Source organism: Alligator sinensis, unplaced genomic scaffold (assembly GCF_000455745.1).
Source record: "Alligator sinensis unplaced genomic scaffold, ASM45574v1 scaffold566_1, whole genome shotgun sequence".
Classification (NCBI taxonomy): Eukaryota; Metazoa; Chordata; order Crocodylia; family Alligatoridae; genus Alligator; species Alligator sinensis.
This window is the reverse complement of record NW_005842017.1, coordinates 1,831,677-1,853,498: the sequence shown is the minus strand read 5'-3', so window position 1 is coordinate 1,853,498 and position 21,822 is coordinate 1,831,677. Positions and strand designations below refer to the sequence as shown.

General features: G+C 43.4%; 1 protein-coding gene across 28 annotated transcripts in view; it reads left to right on the top strand.

The window, feature by feature from the left end:
* PCBP3 (poly(rC) binding protein 3) overlaps nucleotides 1-21,822 on the top strand; it is a 247,485-nt gene that overhangs the window by 135,959 nt on the left and 89,704 nt on the right. For 25 of the 28 annotated variants that reach the window (XM_025202249.1, XM_025202248.1, XM_006022070.3 and 22 more), the window contains one exon: nucleotides 21,379-21,450. In XM_025202249.1, the coding sequence (XP_025058034.1) occupies nucleotides 21,379-21,450 (72 nt within the window). Of the gene's footprint in view, nucleotides 1-21,300; nucleotides 21,451-21,822 lie in introns of all 28 variants that reach the window. The other 3 variants (XM_014519201.2, XM_025202263.1, XM_025202262.1) reach the window with 1 other exon arrangement.

Genomic DNA, 21,822 nt, shown 5'->3' with positions numbered 1-21,822 from the left:
CTCTTTCCCAGGATAATCTTCTGTAGCAGAGCTACTACAGATCTGGCTTCCCACAGAGTACTTGGAGTCTTGGCTCTCAATGATGTGCAAATAAAGACATTCAGGTATCATAGTCTGACTAAAAAGCAAGGAAATACCTGGCTCTGGCTGTTTCTTCATTGCCAACTCACCCTCTGGCTCTGATAATGCTGGGGTCTCTGCTCAGCCTTTTCTGGGAGCTCTGATGGCTGAGGTATTAAAGGGCAGACTTTATTTCCAGTCCTTTGTAAGATCACTGTAAGATGCACTTATCGTTCTCCTTGTGACTTTGCCAAGGAGAAAGTACAACTTCCCTCTGAATCCTGGGAGATCAGTCTGCCCACTGTAAACTCTTTTCCCCAAGCAAATGGGGTCTAAAGTTTCTCATAGGCTGTCAATTCCCTGCAACTCATCATTTTACAGTAGTAGTCCCCATATGCCGGTATATATGTATTAATGCTTGCTTTCATTTGCACCAGTTAGTTCTCATTGCCAAAATATCAAGATTCTACTACTGCAAAGCTTTGCATGTGTGCTTAGCTTTGTTAAACATGTGAAAATCTGTAATGTAGATTTGCATAATCCAGTTTAAGACTCACTTAAATCAGTTTAAATTCAGTGTAGTTGAACCACTGTAAATTTCATAGCATTGACAAGCCCTATTAATTGATTTTTCACCCTGAAAGGATTGGGGAGATGTGACAGGTATATCTGTTATTGAAATTCATGGACTAGTCTTTCTCCTCTTGCACATATTGGTTCTCCGCAACTGTGTTTTCACTGAGTCTAGTAGAGTTATTTCTGATATGCACCACTGAAAGAATCTGGCATTTTAGTTTATATTAGGGTCTGAACACAGCAACCTTGCCAATGACCTTCTAAAATCTCATATTGTATAATACATTTCTGCATGTTTTTAATTCATTTTCTACTTAGGAAGGTTTTAGGAGTCACATACTCCTTGTGTGGTTAGCTCCAGTTTACAGACTGGCAGTGCTTTCAGTGACTGAATGGAAAAAAAGTGACATAGCAGGTATGTGTAGTTGAACTTAACTGATCAGTTAGCAATACCGAAGGCAGTTTTTAAGTAATTAAGATGATGATATGGTAGAGCATCAGTATTCCTTGGCTTTGAATACCCAAACAGAAAACTGGAAAAAATGCGTGTGTAATAAGTGCGCTTGCCAGCAGTTTGTTGTTTTAGCCAAATTAAGTTATTTTTCCACCATAATTACATTCAGGGTCTCTATTATCCTCCTGATAATTAGGATGAAGAACTACATCTACATTCATCTTTCATGTTAATGAATATTGCTAACATTGTACCATTATTTTAACACCGTTATATGCTCCTGTCATACTGCTGACAGAAGTGAAAGATGTTAAGACTATGTGACATTAATGGGTCTGGTTCTGATTTCACTTGTACCAGTTAAAATATCCTATTATCCTATCATATCCTATATCTTATTAGAACCCAGAATACCTCAAAGTTGGTAGAAAATTATCAATACCATGCAATTGAGTTACTTGTATCATTGATACTGGAACAGTGAAGATCTTCCAGTTCACATGTTAGTATGTATGTTAGTAGGTATTACTGTATTCTGTTAATTCTCAAGTTTGATATGATATTTTAAATGTTGCTGTGGACTAGAATTTTGTACAACTGTATAGCACTTTGTAGCTAAGCTGAACTTATTGCTTTCTATGTCCACTGTATTTTCAATGTCCAGCAGCTACACATGGACAGTTGCATTACATCCTATTTTCTCACATAGAGAGAGTTGCTAGCTACCCTTATTAGTTTCCCAAGTTGGTTCTGTTGAAGGTATACAAAATTGTAGTTCTACTACTTGTTTAATTCCCCTTCTTTGAATTAACAGAAGCACTAGGGTTATCTCCATAAATTAAAAAATGGGCTGGAGATTGCAAAAAAGTTTGTAATGTATCCAAACCAAATGTTAATTTCATGTTAATTATCCTTTCCAAATCACCACCATCCTACACCCATTTCTTAAGAGGAAAAAAAAGAGTAAAACTTACATTGAGTCAACTTCTGTCCACATCAACACACTAAGTTTCTATTGAAACCAACCATCTATATTTAAGTGCAAAATTTCTCTCCAATACATCTGTCTGAGCTAGCCTTGGATGCAATACTTACAGAAACACAAGGTCAGAAGGGACCTCAGGGAGACACCTTGCAACTCTGTGCTCAAGACAAGATCATCCCTGTCTCCGGCTAGTGTTTGTCTAGCCTGTACTTAAAAACTCCCAATGTTGGAGATACCACAGCCTCACTAGATAATGTTTTCCCATGCTTAATCACCATCAAAGTCAGAAAGTTCTTCAAACTTCCCTTTTTGCAATTTAAGACTATTCTTGCCCTGTCTGTGGCAGACACAGAGATTATTCCATCACCTTCCTTTTTAGAACAACCCTTTTTGTATTTGAAGACTGTTATCAATTTTACACTGTCATCTTTTCTCCAAACTAGGTAGTCCCAATTCTTCCAATATTTCTGTGTAAGTCATGGTTCCTAGACCTCTGTTCTCTGACTATTCTAGACTGCTGTTCTCTGACTCTTTCCAATTTATTTGTTTTCTTAAAATGAAGTGCTCAAGACTGGACACAGTCCTCCAGGTGAGGCCTCACCAGTGCTGAACAGAGTGGAAGAATTACTTCCTATGGTTTTCATGCAGTGCTCCTTTTGATACATCCCAATATGCTATTATTTTTGTTTTTGTCTTTTTTGCAACAATAGCACGCTGTTAACTTGCAGCTTGCAGTCCCCAGTTCCTTTCGGTAGTACTGTAGCATAGTTGCTTGCTCCCCAAATCCGTATTTGTATATTTGATTGTTTTGTTGTAAGTACAGGACTTTCCACTTGTCCCTGCTGAATGTCTGTCATTGAATTAATTTCAGATAATTTCTCTAATTTATCAAGACCATTTTGAATCCTAAGCCTATCTTCCAAATAGTGTTACCCTAAGCAGCCTAGTGTCATCTGCAGATTTACTAAGTGCACAATGTACTCCATCCTCCAAATCATTAATTAAATTACTGAACTGTACTGGACCCAGGACAGACCTCTGGGAAACCCCACTTTACACCCCTTCCAGTTAGACATCAAGCCAATGATGACTGCATTTTGTGTGCAATGATCCAACCTATTCTGTATCTGCACGTAAGCAGGTTACTGTGTTTACTGTGATGGAGGCTGACTTTGCTTCCTTGGGAGCCCCTCAGCCAAGCCTCTTAACCATAGATGGAGGGAGAAGATATAATGGGGGGGAGGGTGAGTGCATGTGTCAGCATGAAAACTACAACTCCCATCATGCTGTGCGTGGTGCAACACATGCCTGGTTAGCCTCTTCTTCAGCCATGTGGAGCTGAGCACATGTGGGGCACTGGCCTGGCTGCACATGGAGCAGCATTGTGGTGTTGCTGTTGTTGCCAGCTGCCGTGAAATTAGTTTGAGGGGGCTCAGCCCTCTGCCTGAGCCCTGGCCTTCTGTTGCCTATGCTCTTAATACAAACAATAGTCCTTGCACCAAACAAACAAATAAATGAGCTGAAACAAATGCTTTAGCCCTTCTCTGGGCCATAGAAGAGGCTTCTTTTCCCACCTGCAGCTCTCTGCTTTCCTCTCTGGGCTTTAGCTGCTACAGAAATATTGCCTGATTAGCTAAGTGCCCATAGCTTTTGGGCTTTTACAACACGGCTGGTTGTCCCTTCTTAAAGGGCTAGACTGACCTGTAACGCCACTTTACAGTAGTTTATTCTAGATTGCATTTCCTTAGTTTACAAATGAATGTCATGGAAGACAATGTGGAAAGCCTTGGTAAAGCCAAGGTGTCTTTGACCACTCTCCCCCATCCACAAAGTCCATCACCTTGCCATAGCAGCAAATTGGATTGAGTATGTTTGACTCGTTTTTGAAAAATCCATGTTGGCCAAATATTTGAGCCAGGTTACAGGAGCATAAAGGTTGCTTTCACTCCACTCATGCCAAGACCTGTGCAGACTGACCCACAGAAAGAGGGACCTATTCTGGCTTCCTGTTGGTCTCTTCCCTCTCTTGTCCTAAGTAGAGATTGATCATAGGAGAAAATCTTGCCCGGGGAAGCTGTTCAGACTAAAGGCAAACAACCAAAAGTTCAGAGATTCTGTTTATAAACCCAAAGTGTGGATTCTATAAGTAGCAAACAGTCTTGTGGGCATGAGGCTTTTTATGAGTTTTCCAGAACTTGGTGCTTCAGGTCAGGCTGAAGATACAGCAACAACCTTTCTTAGGGAGTTTTGGCATGATGACTTGCAGCCCCACAGAAGCCTCAAAAAGGGAGAAGGAAATGAATCTGGACTTTCCTGAGGCTCAGAATACATTCAGCATAATTCTGAGTGAAGATTTCTCTCGGTTTGGCTTTATCTGAAATAACTCATCCCCAAGCAATAAGGCTAGTTTGAAACTGCAATTTAGATTAGTTTGCAAATGCTGTGAATGTGCAGTCAAAGGCCTGTGTATGATTTGATGCTTGAGTTAATACTATCCCACCAGGGTCAGCCTGTAGGCAAAGGTCGGTGCAAGGCTAGTAAAATACCTGAAGGTCAGGATGATGAGGCAGTGCCAGAATCACTTCCTAGTTCCCCTTTTTTTAAAACTCTAATGATGGAGATTTTATAGCTACTTGGAGCAGCTTGTTCAATTTTACTACTACTCTGATAGTAAGGAAGCTTTTTCTGAGATTTAAAACAATTGTTCTCTCTCCTCTTTATGGCAGCCTTTCAAAATCTGAAACTGCTGTCCTGCCCCCCCTTAATCTCCAAACTAAACATCACTGGGCATGTCTACATGAAATGCTACAAGCTCAGCAGACTAGTTTTACTGCGCATTAGCACAGCAGGCAAAACCTGTGCTAATGCACAGCAGAATTAGTTTACTGCACATTAGCATCACAAGAAAGCATGTGCTGGTGCTAACGTGCAGTAGCGCCAATTATGGCACATTAAGTTAGTACCTATAATTTCTGTAATTACAGGTACTAATTTAGGGCATGTATAGATGAAACGGGGGCCCTAAATTGATGCAGTGGGTTTTTAAAAACACTGTTTCCATTTAGGGCAAAGTAAACACCTGTGCCGTGCACACACCTGTGCACTTGCCTGCCTCTCTGGCAGTGGGGAGGGGAGGGCGAGCTACCGGCAGGTAGAGCAGTCCCTGGGCTGTGGGGAGGCTGGTGCTTCCCTTTGTGGCAGCGGCGGCCCTCCCCCAGGCAGCACCCGCCTACCGGCACCTGGGTTGGACGGTCCCGGGGGGCTACTGCACTTGCGGACGGAAGCACTGGGCACCCACACAGCTTAGGCAGACAGGCAGGCTCCAGGGAAAAGGCAGGCAGGCTCCACACCTGCTGCCGGGCTTCCTGCAGAGTCCCTGGGCTGCATGGAGCCCAGTGCTTCACTCCACGGTTGTAGGGCAGCAAACTAAAACTCTTTGGACGAGTTTCAGTTTACTTTGCCCCAAGTCATTTAAGGTGTATTATGCCACCAAATTTGCTACAGCGGCTGGAATTAGTGTACAATATGCTGCCAACACGTGCAAACACCAACACCATTAAAGTGGTGCAAAAGCATTTAACCCGCTTTAAAGTGTCATGCACACATGCCCCTTGTTTAATCTACACACGACCTTAATGCACCATGATTATGGCACATTAACGAACATATAGACTCACCCACTGTGCCTCATCCTTTCCTTGGATATATGCATTCTAACCCCTGTATCATCTTTGTGGCTTCTCTCTGGATCCTGTCCAGCTCCTCTACATTTTCTTACCACAGCCTGGCCCCCAAGGGGCACTGTGAGGGGACTGCAGATTGTGAAGTACACAATAACTACCATAATGAGGGGTAGATTAGTGACTGAGATCAATGGACAGCAACATATATTGCTAGCACTAGGACCAGATAAGTCGTGCTTACTTGAATATTTCTAGGACAATATTTTTTGGCCCTAAGGAAATAAAGGAGAGAGAAGAGTTCCCAAGAATTGGGGCCAGCAAGGAGAAAACTGGTAGGAGAGGCAGGAGCAATGTAAAGAACATTTTTCATAGTAGGAACAAATGGAGCAAACAAGCTAGTGGGATAATGTTCTGAGAGGAGCCACAGTGAGGTGGCAAAACAGGTAAGGCATCTCATTATGGCTTCAGAGACATGAGTGCAAGCCTTGCTCTGGATTTATGCCAAGGGCTGCTCAAGCTCAATCCAGCTATAAATGGATGTCTGGTTGTTCCAGAATGGATGTGAAAGGTGACTGGAGATAACGCTAGCCACCTCGTTCTATCATGCATTAGCCATGCTAGCCAAATGGACTCTTTGAATTGGCTGGACTTTTGACATGACTTTTGATTAAAAGGGAAGAGGGCAGAAGGACCGATTTAGGTGGTAGTGTTAAATATAAAATGCAGATGGTTGATAAACCAGTGAACTGAAGACGGGGGGAGAGGGAGAGATGTTAAAAATAAAGTAAAGCCTGTATCAGACATGCTGAGTGAATTTGGACTGATTGAAGTAATTGAAGAGAGGACTTTGGATCGCTATTGTAGAAATTGAAGTAATTGGCTTTTATTCAAGTGGAGGAGGAGATAAGACAGGCTGAAAGAGCTCTGGATAGACAAGAATAAAGAAAGAAAGGTGGGATATAATTGCTTGTCAAGAGCAAACAATTTGTGGTGTAGGTCATGAGCTGGGATACATTGCCAAAGGGAAGTACAAAGGGACTAGAGAAAGTGATAGAGAATGGAGCTCTAGAACTCATCTGCTGAGAGTGTGAGATCATGAGAGAATGATTTCCTGGGATACTTTAAAAGATCAACCAGTTGAAAACAAGAAAATCACTGACATGCAGAAAAACACAGCAAAGAAGTAGATTGCAATGAATATCATAGCAGCTAATAGGTCCAGCAGGAAAGTGAAGAGAATTGTGCCCTTTGGATTTTAGCTAAATTACCCCCTTAATGAGGGCTGTTTTTGGTAGGCTGACTGGTCTAAACACCAGGTTTGAAAGCCTTGGGATGATTAATGATGAAAATGGGGGTGGAAAAGTAGCAGAATCAGAATCTGATGGTCTGAGATTTGAGAAAGGAAGCAAGGAAAATAAGATTAGAACAAAAATATCAGAATCAAGGTTTGTTAGAGATGAATAATGGATAAAGAAAATCTGAAGCTGAGGGAACAAGAAAGCATCATAAAGATTGGAATTACTAATAAAATGACCTATTTTTTCACTGGAAAATTTGAGCCCAAATGGTTAAGGTTTGCCAAATTAGAAGCAATTGACAGCACAGGTTTGCAATAGGAATTCTTCCACATCTTTTACATGGTACTTGCTACTCAGCTACACAGAGCACAGAATATTTTAATAACATAATTCTATTAATTGTTGATATATTACTATATATTGAGTCTGTATTTTGGGGATTAATAGACTTTTACCTTTTACCACCACAATCTTTCTTCCTGCTCCTTCTGTCTCTAGCCTGATCGTGGTGTATTGACGTCATAATCCTGAATTTGCTGAATTTTAGTCCTTCCCAGCTGCTAAAATGCAATAGTGAAAATCACAGGATTAGGTCTTAATGGCAGGATCAATCTGTAGGGGGATGAGCAGAGAGAGGAGAGGGAGAGCCTGTATTTAAGTAAAACAAGCCTCAATTAAGAGGGGAACTGGAAGATGTAACATACAGGAGAAGCAAAAGCTTTTCTTTCTCTATTTATTCTTACCTGCCATTACCAACTGACTTGAGTTTTTTGGAGGGATGGGGCTCTTACTTTCAGGAGATGATAAATGGAGATGTTTAAACAATCTTTTCCTCCCTTCCCCCCTTCCTGATAAATCTGCTTTCTTGAGCTATGAGTTTTTCAGACATGATGCCATTTCCACAGAAGGAAATCAGGAAACAGCTTAAAAGCAGCCCCAGGGTAGAAATTGGAGTGCGTAGCTTTGTCTGGGTAGTCATGGCCAGAGGATACTACTGACCAGCGTTTTCAAACTTGGCTACCTAAAGTGAGACAACAAAACACAATTGGCCTAATTTTCAGTGATAGTGTGTGTGCACTGTACCAGCTAAGCCTGTCAGAACTGTAGCTGCTCAGCACTGTAATCAAGGCAGAAAATCCTTCTGTAGGTGCCCAACCAGGGATTTAAAGGCCTACTTTTAGACAACAAAGTTTGATGTTTTTATTTTGGTCTCCTGAATGCTGGTGTATTGCAGTAAATAGGGATTAAGCCATTGTCTCTGGCCACCTTTCACAGCTTAAATCCATAATCCTGAAATACTGAGGTGCCTGTAAAGTTTACTAAATGTTTTTGTGTGCATTTTTTATAAAGGGGAAATAAGTTTGAGTGTTGTTTTTAGGATTTAGAAAACCAGTTTGAGTCTTTTTGGTGTCATAAGGTGACAAATCTAACATCTTCCTTAGGGACGTTTTATTTAGGTCTGGTTGATAATTTTCTGTGATTTATTTTTTTTCTTTTTTTATGGAACTTTGGATTTCTGATAAAGCAAAATTTTCATAAAAAGTGTGAAAAATGTTATAAAAATCTGATCACCCAAAATCAAAACATTTCAAAAGAAGATGGGGGGGAAAAGGTCAAAATCCCCAAACTTTTGTCTGAAAAAAATGTTTTTGTTTGAAACACCATGACAAAGCCTCATAGGAATCGTAGTGTGTGCATCTCAAGATACTATTACCTTCTGTGGACAGGACTCCTGAACTGGACTACGTCTCCCATAATGCACCCCAGCCTGGTTTTCGTATCATGTACAGTACTAGGACAGTCAGGAAGGAGGGTGGCTTGTGCATTTCCAGACCAACTCTATTGTTGTCATGAGAAAAAAAAAGTAATTTTGTATCTGAGCATGGTGTTTGAGCAGGGCTATACATGATGGCAGTTTAGTGTAAGGGTAATGAAATTGTTTCTTTGTTGAGATGTTCATGAATTTCTTACAAGATAGTAAATTATCTTCCTACAAAAAGAGCACAGAGGAGAAATGTCTGTCACTGCCACCTCTGCTTGCAGACCACAGTAGAGGACTAATGCAGGGGCAAGGAGTTCTTTTCCCATTGGTGGATTCAATAAGACAATCCACCCTGACAAGGACTGTCAGACCTGGTTAGTCCATGTGAATTTGAGATTTTCATATAAAGTCTTCCAAAGTGTTTAGCTTAAGGAATCTATGAACCATGCATTTTATGGGAGGAGGTCTGTCTAGGGGTAAGATAGTGGGTAGGGGGCCAGGGATCCAGGATTCTCTTTCTCTGAGCTTTGGAGATGCCACCCTCCTGCAAGAGAGTTCTGGGTGGAGCAAAGCACCATGAGATTGCCTTTGTGGCATTTCTCTGCATTTTTCCTTTGGGAATAGGGCTTTGCCCTGCTAAAAAGGCAGCAGGACATATAGCAACCTGACATGCTGGAGACAGAAGGCTGTCCCTGCAGAAGCCAAGCTCTTCTTAGTATCTTGAAATATGCACAGTACAGTGTTGGTCTGGATCTTGTGCTCTTCCTTCAGCTCCCTGACTCCAGTGCAGCCAACTCTCTTGGAGTCTCAGCAGGTGGATTCCTCTGGCTGCCTATCCCCTCTCACCGTAAAGGTACTTCCACAGGGCTAATGGTATTAGAGACTGAGGCCTTTTTGTCTTATGTAGTGGTCAATCATGGTCTGGATGGAGGATGAAGCATCTTCATGTGACTCCACATCCATAATCTCCAGCAATTCTTCCCCAGGCCCTTGCTTTGGGATGGTACTGTAGAGGCTATTGTAAATGGAAGTACATGGCTGTAGACCTTTTAGGTCCTGGTACAGTCACCTTATATCAAAGCACACTGCAAGCAGCTCTGACTACCTCCTTGCCTGTCCACAGCAAGTGAAGGAATAGTAATGGGGGGGTGGAAAGTGGGGGCATTTGCTCACTTTTCTGGAGATGGCTCAGTCAAAGTCTTTACTCCAGACTAACACTTCACTTTGGGGCCTGGGAATGACTGTTGTTGGGGCAGAACTGTAAGCAGAAGGCTGGGCTAGGGGAGGGCAGGAAGAGTGGGCAGATCTATGGCTGATAGGACAAAGACAAGTGGTTGCAGGGGCCACAGGAATGGGGTGAGATTGGGACTAGAGAAAGGATAGCACCTGATGCTTGGGGACCGGAGGCCTTGCGGGTGGTGTTTGAAGTCAGCCTCTGTAGTGACATGAGTTGCTTGGGACAGAAAAGACTTGAGAGCCCATGAGGTGAGGCCAAAGAGGGGGTATTATGAATGTGAGTTGTGTTAAGTGGAAGACTGCAGAGTAGGACATAAATAGGACAAGGGTAGGCCCAGCTTGTGTGGAGCTTAAGTAACTCGAGAGGAAATGCGAACTGGAGCCCCGCAATCAGGAACTAGAGAAGATTGCCAGAGACTTTTCCCCAAAGGGTTGATGGTGGAACAGCAGCCAACTGCAATGGGCTCAGCTCTGTGGTCTCTAGCAGCACAGGGGTTAAGAAGGCTTGGAGGGGGCAGGAGGCATCATAGCTGTTCTGTGCTGTGTATTCACTTTCTCTACAGTTAGCTAATTGTCAGGGAGAAGAGCTACAGCAAGCTCTGCTATAATGTTCCTATAATTGTATCTTAGTGGTTCCCATGGGAAAATGCTGTTAACAGTATTTACAATAATTTTCCAAATTTACTCACCTGTATTAGCAGCCGGGTGATTAATTATGCTGGGTTTCATAATGTGGGTGTTTGTTTAATTTTTATAGCCAGATCATTTCAAACCCTGTAGGGACATGGCAGAGGATTTGATAGTGTGTGACTTATACGCCTAGTGCATCAAGATAAATGTGCAGAAGGGGGAGGGGCTGGCTTAGCAACATACGTGAGAGAACAGGGTGGGTACTGACTGGCACGGGATCTGTTTGCCACTTCTATGCCAAGCTTTACAAGTGTTTGACAAGACAGGAAATGTGAGCAGGATGGGTTAGGCTAAAGCAGGGCTGTCCAACTGGTAGCCTGAGAGCTGCATGTAGCCCCAAAGGGTTAAACTGTGGCCCATTCTCCAGGCACCACTCCCTGCTTTGGTCTGCTGCTGCTGGAGTCCCTGGGCTCTCCCTCCTTCTTCCAGCTTTCACTGCCTGCTCCCGCCCCTGGAGATGGCAGGGGGTAGTGTGGACCTAGGGCAGGAGTGGACAAAATGTGGCCCGCAGGCCAGATACGGCCCGCCAGGCCATTCTATCTGGCCCGCAAGGCCCCTAAAAAATTTAGAAAATTAATAGTTATCTGCCCCTGGCTGCCTGTCATGTGGCCCTCGATGGCTTGCCAAAACTCAGTAAGTGAAATAATTGCCCACCCCAACCTAGGGGCTGAGGGAGGAGCTGGATGGTTTACAGGGACCTAAAGACTGTGCATGACTTCTGCACCAGTGCGGTGCAGTGGGTGTTGCTCACCCTGCAGTGGGGAGGGGGTGGTGCAGAGGGACTGCAGCATGCTTCATATCTATGCTTGCAGGAGGCCTGCAAGGTGCAAGCATGGCACATCAGGGCCCATGTGGTACAGCAGGGATGGTGCTTGGGCAACACATTGGGGGCCCATGAGAGTATGGCACCGGAGAAGGGGGCTCAAAGGGCAGTGTGCAGCATGCCATGCATCCTTAGGGCGTGCGGTCCTGTGGTGTGTGTCTGTGGGGCCTGGAGACCCCAGCCACTTAGAAGTTGTACAGCCCTGGCCTGGAGGGCTCACGGCTCTTTCCTACGGCAGATGCAGGAAGTGCGGTTCTCATTCTAATTTTGCTAGGCAAGGTGCTGTCACTAGGGAGGCTCCTTTCAAGTGCTAGCGCAATCCCACAAACCTTTGCTTGTGATACTTATTTTTATTAGTGTTTGTCACATATATATGGCCCTCTTCTGAGTTTTGTATGCATTGAATCATTGCACTTGGATTGTCCCATGCTCCTGGGCTACAACTCATAATATACCCACCACCACTGTATCCCACTATCAGCTCCCTCTCGATGGGAGATTTTTGTACTATCCATCTCCTGGCTGGCATAATTTATCTGTACAGTTGTGGGTGGGTGAACAGATGGGCGGGGGGCCTGCCTGCAGTATGGGAGCAATGGGCTTCTCTCCCTCTCTCAGTGAATAGAGAGCCCTCCTTCCCATAAGGTGTGCCTGCCGAGAGGGCTCTCTAATGCCTTTTCTCAAACTCATTCTCCTTGTCTGCACATCATTTAGCCATCTTGGCAGGGCTGGAGAGGGGAATGTTACTGGATTCTTTCTAGGCCATTGGAAGATGTTGAACTTGTTCCCAGTACACTCAGAAATTCTTTTATTGGGAGTGGGACTGGGGTGCTACTCAATGGCTGATTACCTCCCTTACCACATGTTCAGTATAGGAATTAGTTTTTTATCTCTAATAGAGCCCTCAGATTTTAAGAGGCCTGGATACCCAACATGTTAACATCAGTGTAACTTATATCATCAGTGTAGTTTTATACCCCTTATCCCCCACCCCAGAGTAGCTGCTGCAGTGGCTGCCAATACAATGCTTTGCTAGTAGGTGGCGAGGAATAGTGATAGCCTGTTCACTTTGAGCTAATGACTGTTCTGGGGCAGAAGTGAAGCCATGTACCAGCACCAGTGTAACTTTTATCAGTGTAGTTTACTGCATTCCTATAATCCCTGATGACTTCCTGCCCCTGGGGCAGGGGGCTGGACTTAATGATCTTTTGAGGTCCCTTCCAGCCCTAATGTCTATGAATCTATTCCCACCCCCTCCCACCAGAATAATTCTCTGCTGGAGTCCAAGTAGTTTCACCTGGGTAGGGCTGTACACCACATGTTCATCCTTTTTTTTTTCAACATGGGTGTAAGAGTGGGTAGCGCTGATATAAATGTATCATGTATACTGACCCTGAGCGGATGCTACTTCAGTAAGTTCAGTGGAGATGCACCTGCCTTACACTAGGTTTGAATTTGGACTCTTGTCTTTTTTTATCCACTGGACTGAACATAATGGTATCTTTAGGGCTTGCAAAGAGAAAGGCAAGCTAAACATTGCAAACCTCCTTGCAGTAAGTGGAAGATGGTGGACCTGTGGAAAAGAAAAGCTTTAGATGGTGCCTCTCGCATTTTAGGTACCAAATATAATGCTTTGTTCTGAAATAACAAAATGGTGTTTTTGTAAGAATTGTTTTTAGGCTCTTTGTTTCTGTAGAGATTTAACAGGATGGTGAAAGACATGTACATAAAGCAAATGCCTCTGCTGTGTTGCTCCCTGTGTTTTCCATTGAGTCTATGAACTAAAATATAAAAGACTTACCTTTCACCAGTATGATTAAGAAAAGGCCAATGTAGCTTTCCTGCTCCCTGAAGCATGAAGCGTGTTTAATTTAATAATGCTGATAAATCTTAAAGCCAGGAGCATTTGGCTAACACATGACCCACTTTTTCAATCAATTGGAAACATTTACATAACAGACTGATTCAGGGCTCTGCATTTGCTCTGTATGGAAGAAGATAAAAAAAAAAAATCACAATTAAGGAAAAGTCAACCTGAAATTGGTTATACCTCAAATAAAAGTCTCTAATTAATACATATGATGTAAACTATACAATTTAAACTGTGGCAATTTGACCAGCCCTGCAAAGTAAGTTTTGACTCAGTCTGTCCAGGGCTGCAATGTGCTTTTTAGTCTTCCCCTGTGCAAGGGGTGGCATGCTTGTACCCCCCCTTCCATTGTTCTGCAGGGTGTACATCTCGTATGCTGTTCACACCAGCTTAGTTCCTCTGGCAGTTGCACTGAGGATGGCATCAAATTGTCTGGAGTGTAGGGAACTCAGCTGGGAATGTGAGAGTCCCAGTTTCAAGTCCATGTTCTGAATCAGGCAGCACAGGCACTTGACTTGTGTTTCCCACCCGGTACTGCAAACCATGTAGTCAGTCAGTCAGTCAACGTGTGTGTAATCGCCGAGCTAGATGATAGCATCCTCAGTGACCATGTGCAGTTCCAGTAGTTCACTGCTGAACTTAGCAGGCAGTCATCGACAATATGTGACGTAGTGTGTGTTTTGCAAAAGCTATAGTCTGGGTTGTTGCCAGGACCCCAACAGTGGAGGTTGGCAGCGCACAGACCTTGCCCTGTTCAGAACCTATTCAGCAAAGCCCACTGATGGCATGGTAGGTTGAAGCCGGGTAGGCAGATTGTAGGATCTGTGATAAGGAACTTGTTTGGCAGAGATGTTGATCTCCATTCCTCATGCACATTCTGCAAACCATATAGCAACTGTGTGATTAAAGATGCTTTATTGCTGGGGCTGCAGTGGCATAACTTCATGGGGGTGGATTAAAGCTTTAAGCTTCTAATTTGTATGATAACCCCTTTTATCTCATAGGTAAAAGGTCCTATAGAATTTGTTTGAGAATTATGGCCCTGCTATAGAATTTTATAGGTGGCCTTAAAAACTTAACAGAGATCTTTTCTCTGTTTAGTTCTGTAGTCTCCAAAAATTCCATTTCCATTTTCATCAATTCATCAATTCATATTGGCTTATCCCTGTACAATTCTACAGTAGTTTCACAGATTCATAGATTGTAAGGCTGGAAGGGACTTTGAAAAATCATCGGGTCCAGTCCCCTGCACCAAGCAGGAAAGATAACTGGGGGTCAGGTGACCCCAGCAAGGTGACTGTCTAGTCTCCTCTTGAAGATTTCGAGGGTAAGTGATTGCACCAGAGAATTTGGGATTTTTTTATTAGAGAAAATCAGGATCCCTAGTGACCAGAATCATACACAGTGTTTCCACAGTGGTTAGCCAATGACATTATAACTTTCCCATCACTGCTGGGAATACCCACCTGAGACTTCTAGGATCACATTTGCCTTTGTTACAGTTGATCACATTGGTGACTGACAAGTAAATCTGAGTCTTTGTCTTCCTCTGTTATTTTCAACTGATAATCCCACCCTACATATAGCAAAAATCTTGCTATTAGTTCCTAATTGCATGCCTTTGCACTTTGTATTAATAAACTTTATCCCATCTCTGTGACTTCAATCCTCAAGGTCAACCAGTTCTTCCTGTATGAATTCTAATCCTTCTCTGTATTGACAGTAGCTCCCAAGTTGGTATAATCAGCAAATTTCATTAGCGCACACCTACTTTTTGAGCCAGTGTCTTTAATGAACATACCAATTTTTTAGTACCCCATTGGTAACCTCTCTTTCAGCATGATGGTTCACCTACCAGCATGAACTATTTCCATCTGGAGTACTGTGTTCAGTTGTGGGACCTTCACATCAAGAAAAATGTGGCCAGATTTGAAAGAATCCAGCAGAGTGACAAAAATGATTAGAGGCTTGGGAAACATGATTTTTGAGGATAGACTGAAAGGACTAGGGCAGTAGTTTTCAATCTTTTTCATTTGCAGACCCCTAAAAATTTTTGAATGGAGGCGCAGACCCCTTTGAATTGTAAGTGTGGGTATTCACATACTTTTGATTGATCATAGTTATCTTTCATGGACTCCTTAGATATAGTCTGCAGATCCCCAGTGGTCCACAACCAACAAGTTGAAAACCCCTGGAGTAGGGTTATTAAATCTGGAAAACAGAAGACTGAGGGGGAACTTTTGAAAATAGTCTTCAAATAGTTGATAGGTGGTTATACAGAAGATGGAGATGGACTATTCTCTGTGGCCACAGGGGTCAGGATAAGGAGCAATGGTTTTATCTTTTAGCAAGGGAATTTAGGTTGGGTATTCAGAAAAAACTTTCTCACCGTGAGGGCATTGGAACAGGCTATGCAAAGAGGTTGTTGAATCTCCATCCTCGGACATTAGGTTACATAGAAAACTTTACTGGGGTAGTTTAGTCAAGGATGATCCCACCTTGAACAGAAGGTTGGAGTACATGATCACTTGAGGTTTCTTCCAACCTTACTATTCTGTGATCTCTTTGTTTCTTATCCACTTTACAATTCTTGTACTCATTTCCATCTCCTTTATGTTGTCTAGTAATGTCATATGTGGCTTATCTAAAGTCCAAGAAATTAAATCTGCATTTCCTTTTTGTAGAAAATCAATTATTTTATCAAAGAAATATATTAGGTTAGTGTATGACCTACCTTTCGTTAACCAATGTTGTAGATTGCAGTGGCCTCCCAATAGCAACTGAAAATCGGATTCATTATTTATCTTTCCCCTCTCTTTGGCTTTCTTCAACCAATTAGTGGTAATTGGCTATGATCATAAGCAGGAAAAATTCTGTGCTTTCATGGGATCAGGGAATGTTGCAGCTGCCAAAAAAAAACACCCAACCAGTAAAAACCTGAGAAGGACTCAGCCAGAGATAAACCAAGCTGCATTACTCAGATCTCAGTTTGAACTTCCTTGGAGTCTATAGCACTTTAGGCTTTTAGATGTTAAGGCTGTGCTTTATACACAAGTGCCTTTATACACAAGTATTTATAAATCCCAAGTGCCTGTTTTCATTGCAACAATTCTTAGCATCAGTGTAGCTGCCAAAGCAGGGTCATCCATGAGGACCCACTTAGATTTGATGTGGTTCCCTTTTGTATTTTAAGGACAAACAAATCCTGGGTTGAGCAAAGGGAAGCACCAGATGTTCATAGTCATGATGACAAAATCACGTATCTGTAAATTCCCAGCACTAATATACTAAGGGATTAAGCAAACCTGAGCAGAATAGCTACAGTTTGCAAGGCATTATACAGGACACAATGCAAGTAGTTTTCTGTTAGATGGAGCCACATAAAGCAATATTTCCGTTCTGAGAAACTGGGGCTGGACTTGATGATCTTCCGAGGTCCCTTCCAGCCCTAATGTCTATGAATCTGTGAATTAGCTGCAGAGAAATTCTGTGTTCAGACAGTGTACTTGGAGATGAAACTGAACAGAGGTGTTAGAGGGATGTAGACAGTGCTGCAGAGGCAGCATAACTTGCTCTGATTTTCTCCGGGTCAAAAAAAGAAAAAACACAGATTCCCACCCCCATGGGTAGCCATGGGAAAGTGCCTGGCCTGGACCTGCCAGAACATCATGGGGGGGTATATTCTATGGGCTGGATAAGTGATGAGGGGCTGGTCTATAGGCTAAATGAATGGCATGAGGCCAGCCCCATGGGCTGGATTAGACCGAAGGACCCTTCCCCTCCACATGTCAGAACCAGTGAATTTAGCCCCGGCTCTGGCCTGTCTAGGACTGCACCATACACAGTGCCTGGTCCGGTCCGTTACATTTGGCTTATGTGGCACCCATTCCAGCTGGTTTGAAACTGTGGACCAGCTTGGTTTAGCAGTATGTGTAGTGCAGGTCCTGGATAATTTGGGGTAAGTACTAATTGCAGTGTGGTTCTCAGGCTGGCTGGAAAAGCACTGCGTGCAGCATGCATCCAGGGCTGGTGGAATATGGGTCAAGTCCAGACTGAGAGGCACCAAGGACCCAATGATGGGGCTCTGTGGGCCAAATACGACCTGTGGGCTGGATCTTTGATGCCCCTGATCTAGCCAATCCAAATTTGCTAAATACACAAACACAGACACAACTGATGTTCCATGTCTTTTAAAAATGTCCATGTCAGGCTTCAGCAGTCCACCATCTATGATTGTAATTCTTTGATTTTTCCAACGTTACTTTCCAGGTACTGAACAGTGATACAGATTCATTTAGAATGACAAAATTTTGGGTAGAAATTGGTTTATCCAGGTTTAGATGTTGGCAAGGAACTTGCCAATGTGTTCTCCCAGTAACATTTCAGCCTCCTTTTCCTGTTCTGGGTATAACCCATTCCACTTTTATATGGATTCAGTCATGTTGGCTAAATAATGGAAAGGTTCTTTAGCTTTTCCTATTTGTTTTTTACCTTGTCTGATTCCAGTTCTTTGTTGCTAATTGGATCAAGCCTGATTTGCAGTGAGGCTACAGCACTGAATGCAGTCAGCCTGCGGTCTGTTCTTCTGGAACCTCCTTGAGCTGCTTTTGCAAGTTCAGTTCTACCCTGAAAAGTGCCTTGCTGTGCAAATACCTGCTAATGTTTTGACTAAAATCCTTCTCTCACTCCTGCATATTTAAACACATACATGGTAATTAGATGCAGATACAGGTTGTAGTGCCCAATCCGCCATTTGTATTCATCTTAATTTAGCAAAGGAACTGGATTGGAGAAAAATGGCAGTGTGTTTATGCTGGGGACCAGGATTGGAGGGAGCAGCCCATGGATAGTCATGGGGAAGTGCCTGACCTGGACCTGCTAGAACATCCTGGGGGGTATATTCTATGGACTGGCTTCATTATTTATTTTTGGTCCGTTGTCTCTCCCTGGCGTTCTTACTGGGTCCATCTGTGCAATAAGTTGGAGCCAATTTGATCTTTCAGGGATAGCATCTAGTATATGAGGGGGGAAGGGATTTTACATTGTGCATTAACACTAACATAGGATTGTAGGAAAATAGAGCTGAAACGGACCTCACAAGGTCATTTAGTCCAGTTCCCTGCCCTGACTAAACCATGAACAGTCCATAGCAAAATCACCCTGCCATTTTGATTCCATTTGCACTCAAGAAGTGGGAAGAACTGAAACTGTTAGCTGCTCCCTTCGATGGCTACACCAGGCTGCCTGCCTTCTGCCATCCTAACAATGCTTTTCTTCTTCTGGCCAGAGGTGTCCTGTGTCTCTTTTGTCCTTCTCTCCCTTCCTCCAAAGGCCCAGCATTATGCTTATCCCAGCCTTTGCTTGGGGAATGCAACTTTCTGCAGAGGCCAGCACACCTAGCCATCATTGTCTAGGTCAGTCTAATTTAAGACCAGCCCTCCTGGATGTACATATTCTCTCAGTGCTGCAGTTGTAGCCAAGATCACATGTAGCATGAGGAAGAGAGACCTTTTGCAGTCAGACTAGAGTATGATGGATTGAGCTGGCAGATAGCTAAGAGCACTCCATGGTCTTTTGCCTATGGCAAGATTGTACTCCTAGACACGGTGTTCTTCTATTTGCAAAGATTGTTGGTAACAGTTTGGAAAGAATCAGGATCCACTAGTGAGCAGCTTTTGCTCTGTTAATTTAGAGAAGGGAATAGAGTAATTTATAAAAAGCATTAAACAAGTGAGGATTAGGAGGCCTCTGAAATCTGTTCTGATGGGTTTTCTCTTCTCTCAATAAAGAGGGCTTTAATTTTCACTCACCATGGAGACCTTTTCCAAGATAGAACATGCAGTGAGCAAAGAAAGTGGACTTCTGTTTACTGCTCAGATACTCATCACTGATTTGTGCTTCTCTCCTTCCAATCTTGGCACTTGTACCTATGCATGTGTCTATTTGTCTAGTCTTTAATTAGACTATTTAGAAACAAATTATATATCAGAGATTCCTTTACATTTCTTACCCTCCAACATCCTTAAGTGTTCTGCATCTAGTTGGCCATGTCCACCTTCCTTGTGGACTGTGTAAAGTGCAAGGCATTGGTACAGGCTGCAATGATAACAAAAGTGATTCCTTAGTAAACTGCATTGCCATGGCCCTTGCGTGGATTTGAGAGGGTATCTGAACCACTGATATGCTGCAATCCCAGCTTGTGCCTCACACAGAGGGCCAAAGGCTCCATGCCCCATCACCATCGACATTTCAGTGTAAATTATGATGTGGTTGGGTGATGAAAATTGACTTTATTTCCTTCTTTGCAAAAATGGCATGAGAGTATAGGAGATGCAGTGTGTGTGTGTGTGTGTGTGTGTGTGTGTGTGTGTGGTGGGGGTGGGAGCTTAAGAGACACCCTATGAGGCTCACTCCCCCTGATTTCCTGCACTTTTTACCTCTTTGATAATATAAATGTCCATAAAGGGGGGACAAACAGCCCCCAGCATTACCCAGGTGGTAAAAGTAAGTGAAAGAACACTGTTACAGTGCCTCTGCACTGCTTGCCTTACAAGCACAGCCCTGGGGCCATTGTGGGAGAGAGAGTAAGTTAGAGCTGCCCAATGGCTATTGTACTTTGTCAGGACTAATCAGGCTTCTAGCAGAGTTAAGAATAGTGGAGGTGCAAAGATGGCTTAGACTGCTTGAGACCCTTGTGAGGGTGATGCCAGCAGATTGGAGAGGAAACCAGTCATGAAGGGTCCAGGGAAAGGTATGGAGGAGGTGAAGACAAGTACATTAAATGAGCTGAGACATAAAGAGATTTTGGGAACTGTAGGAGAGGTAGGAAGTTGAGGGTTCTGGCAAAGTGGTAGGAAAGGGAGAGCTATTTAAGCAGTCTACAAAGACAAATAGTAGAGAAATACAAAGAGAAATAGATCAACAGAACGTAAATATAGCTAGACTCTTCCTTCTAGAAAGCAAAGCTAACTAGGCTCCCCACCTACACATATATGCTCCATCTCCTGAAAGAGGTGCTTAGCATGTGTCCATCACTGGTCTTAGACTCTCTGTTTTGGGTATACTTGTGTGCATGCACTCAGGGCTGCTCAAAGGCAGCAACGTTGGCTGGATTTTTCATGCACACAATGGGAGTTGGTGGGTAAGGCCTGGTCCATACCAACTTTGTCAGGTGTGGCACAGAGGCAGTGTTGACATGTCCTAAGCTGAGTTAACAGAGAGTGGGTTAAGCAAGATGGAGAAAAGACAACTGGCAGAGTTTGGTTTTGAGTTCTCTCTGTCTCAGTCTGCATCTCCCATCTCCTAGGGAAGTGGCAATGTAGAAAGCTCATTTTACATTGCACAAGCAAGGAGGCATGTCTCACATCAGTACACCTATGCCCTCTGAGAATTACAAAAACAAGCAGACAAAGCCAGGGTATTCAGGAAAGCTAAGAATGAGAGCTCTATTTCACTCCTTTGGTCAGTGATCTCTGAACCTTACCTCAAGGAGTGTGCAAGGCACTCAGCTGTTAATGTTCTGTAGAAGGCAGTTTTTAGATCTCAGGCCATTAATGATCAAGGAGCTAGTAATGAAAGACCAAAGCCCGGAAAATGAGGCCAACTGAGGGCCCAAGCTCTCACAAGAAGGGAAAGCAGGATCTATCAGTCCAAGTTATTAACAAAGAAAGTGTAAAATTACTCAGTGTGATTGTGCAGAGATCCCTGAGCATCAGGTCAGTGGCTGTATTCAGAAGCTGCTTGCTCTAATGAAGTGGTGTGCTTCTGGGGTTCAGATGTCACGGAAAGAGGGAGATTATCTGGTAAGCCTCTCATTCTTCAGGAAGATGGTAATAAAACTGCTCTTCCTCTCTGTCTTCGCAGGTGATATTATTTTAGGGCTGTTTTGTCCTGCCTTGGGGCCTCCCTGTTACCTAACGCTCATCTCCCATACCTTGGTAGGAAATGGAATCAAAAGTCTCCGAAGGTGGCCTGAATGTTACCCTCACCATCCGGCTGCTCATGCATGGAAAGGTAAACAGGGACACACTTTTTGTTATTTTCATTTCAGTTCCATTTCCATGAATAATGAAATAACAAATGTTCAGAGGAAGCACTTGATTGGGCTGTTAGGCATAGTCCTGGGCAAGGGTCAGTATGCCTGGGGAAGAAACTGGAACTCAGAGATGTACAGCTCCTGCTGTGCTCCATGCTTGCTCCAGGGGAGGTGAGTCTGGCACTTTAACTACTTCCCCTGCTGCAGTGGTTCAGCTGTGCCCAGGCTCTGCTCCTTCCCAGCCAGCCCTTAGGAGCAATAAGACTGCTCTGGTTGGATACATGTGGCCCTGGCTCAGAGGACTCATGAAGGACACTGGGAAATACAAGCTGGCTGCATGGTGTTCAGCA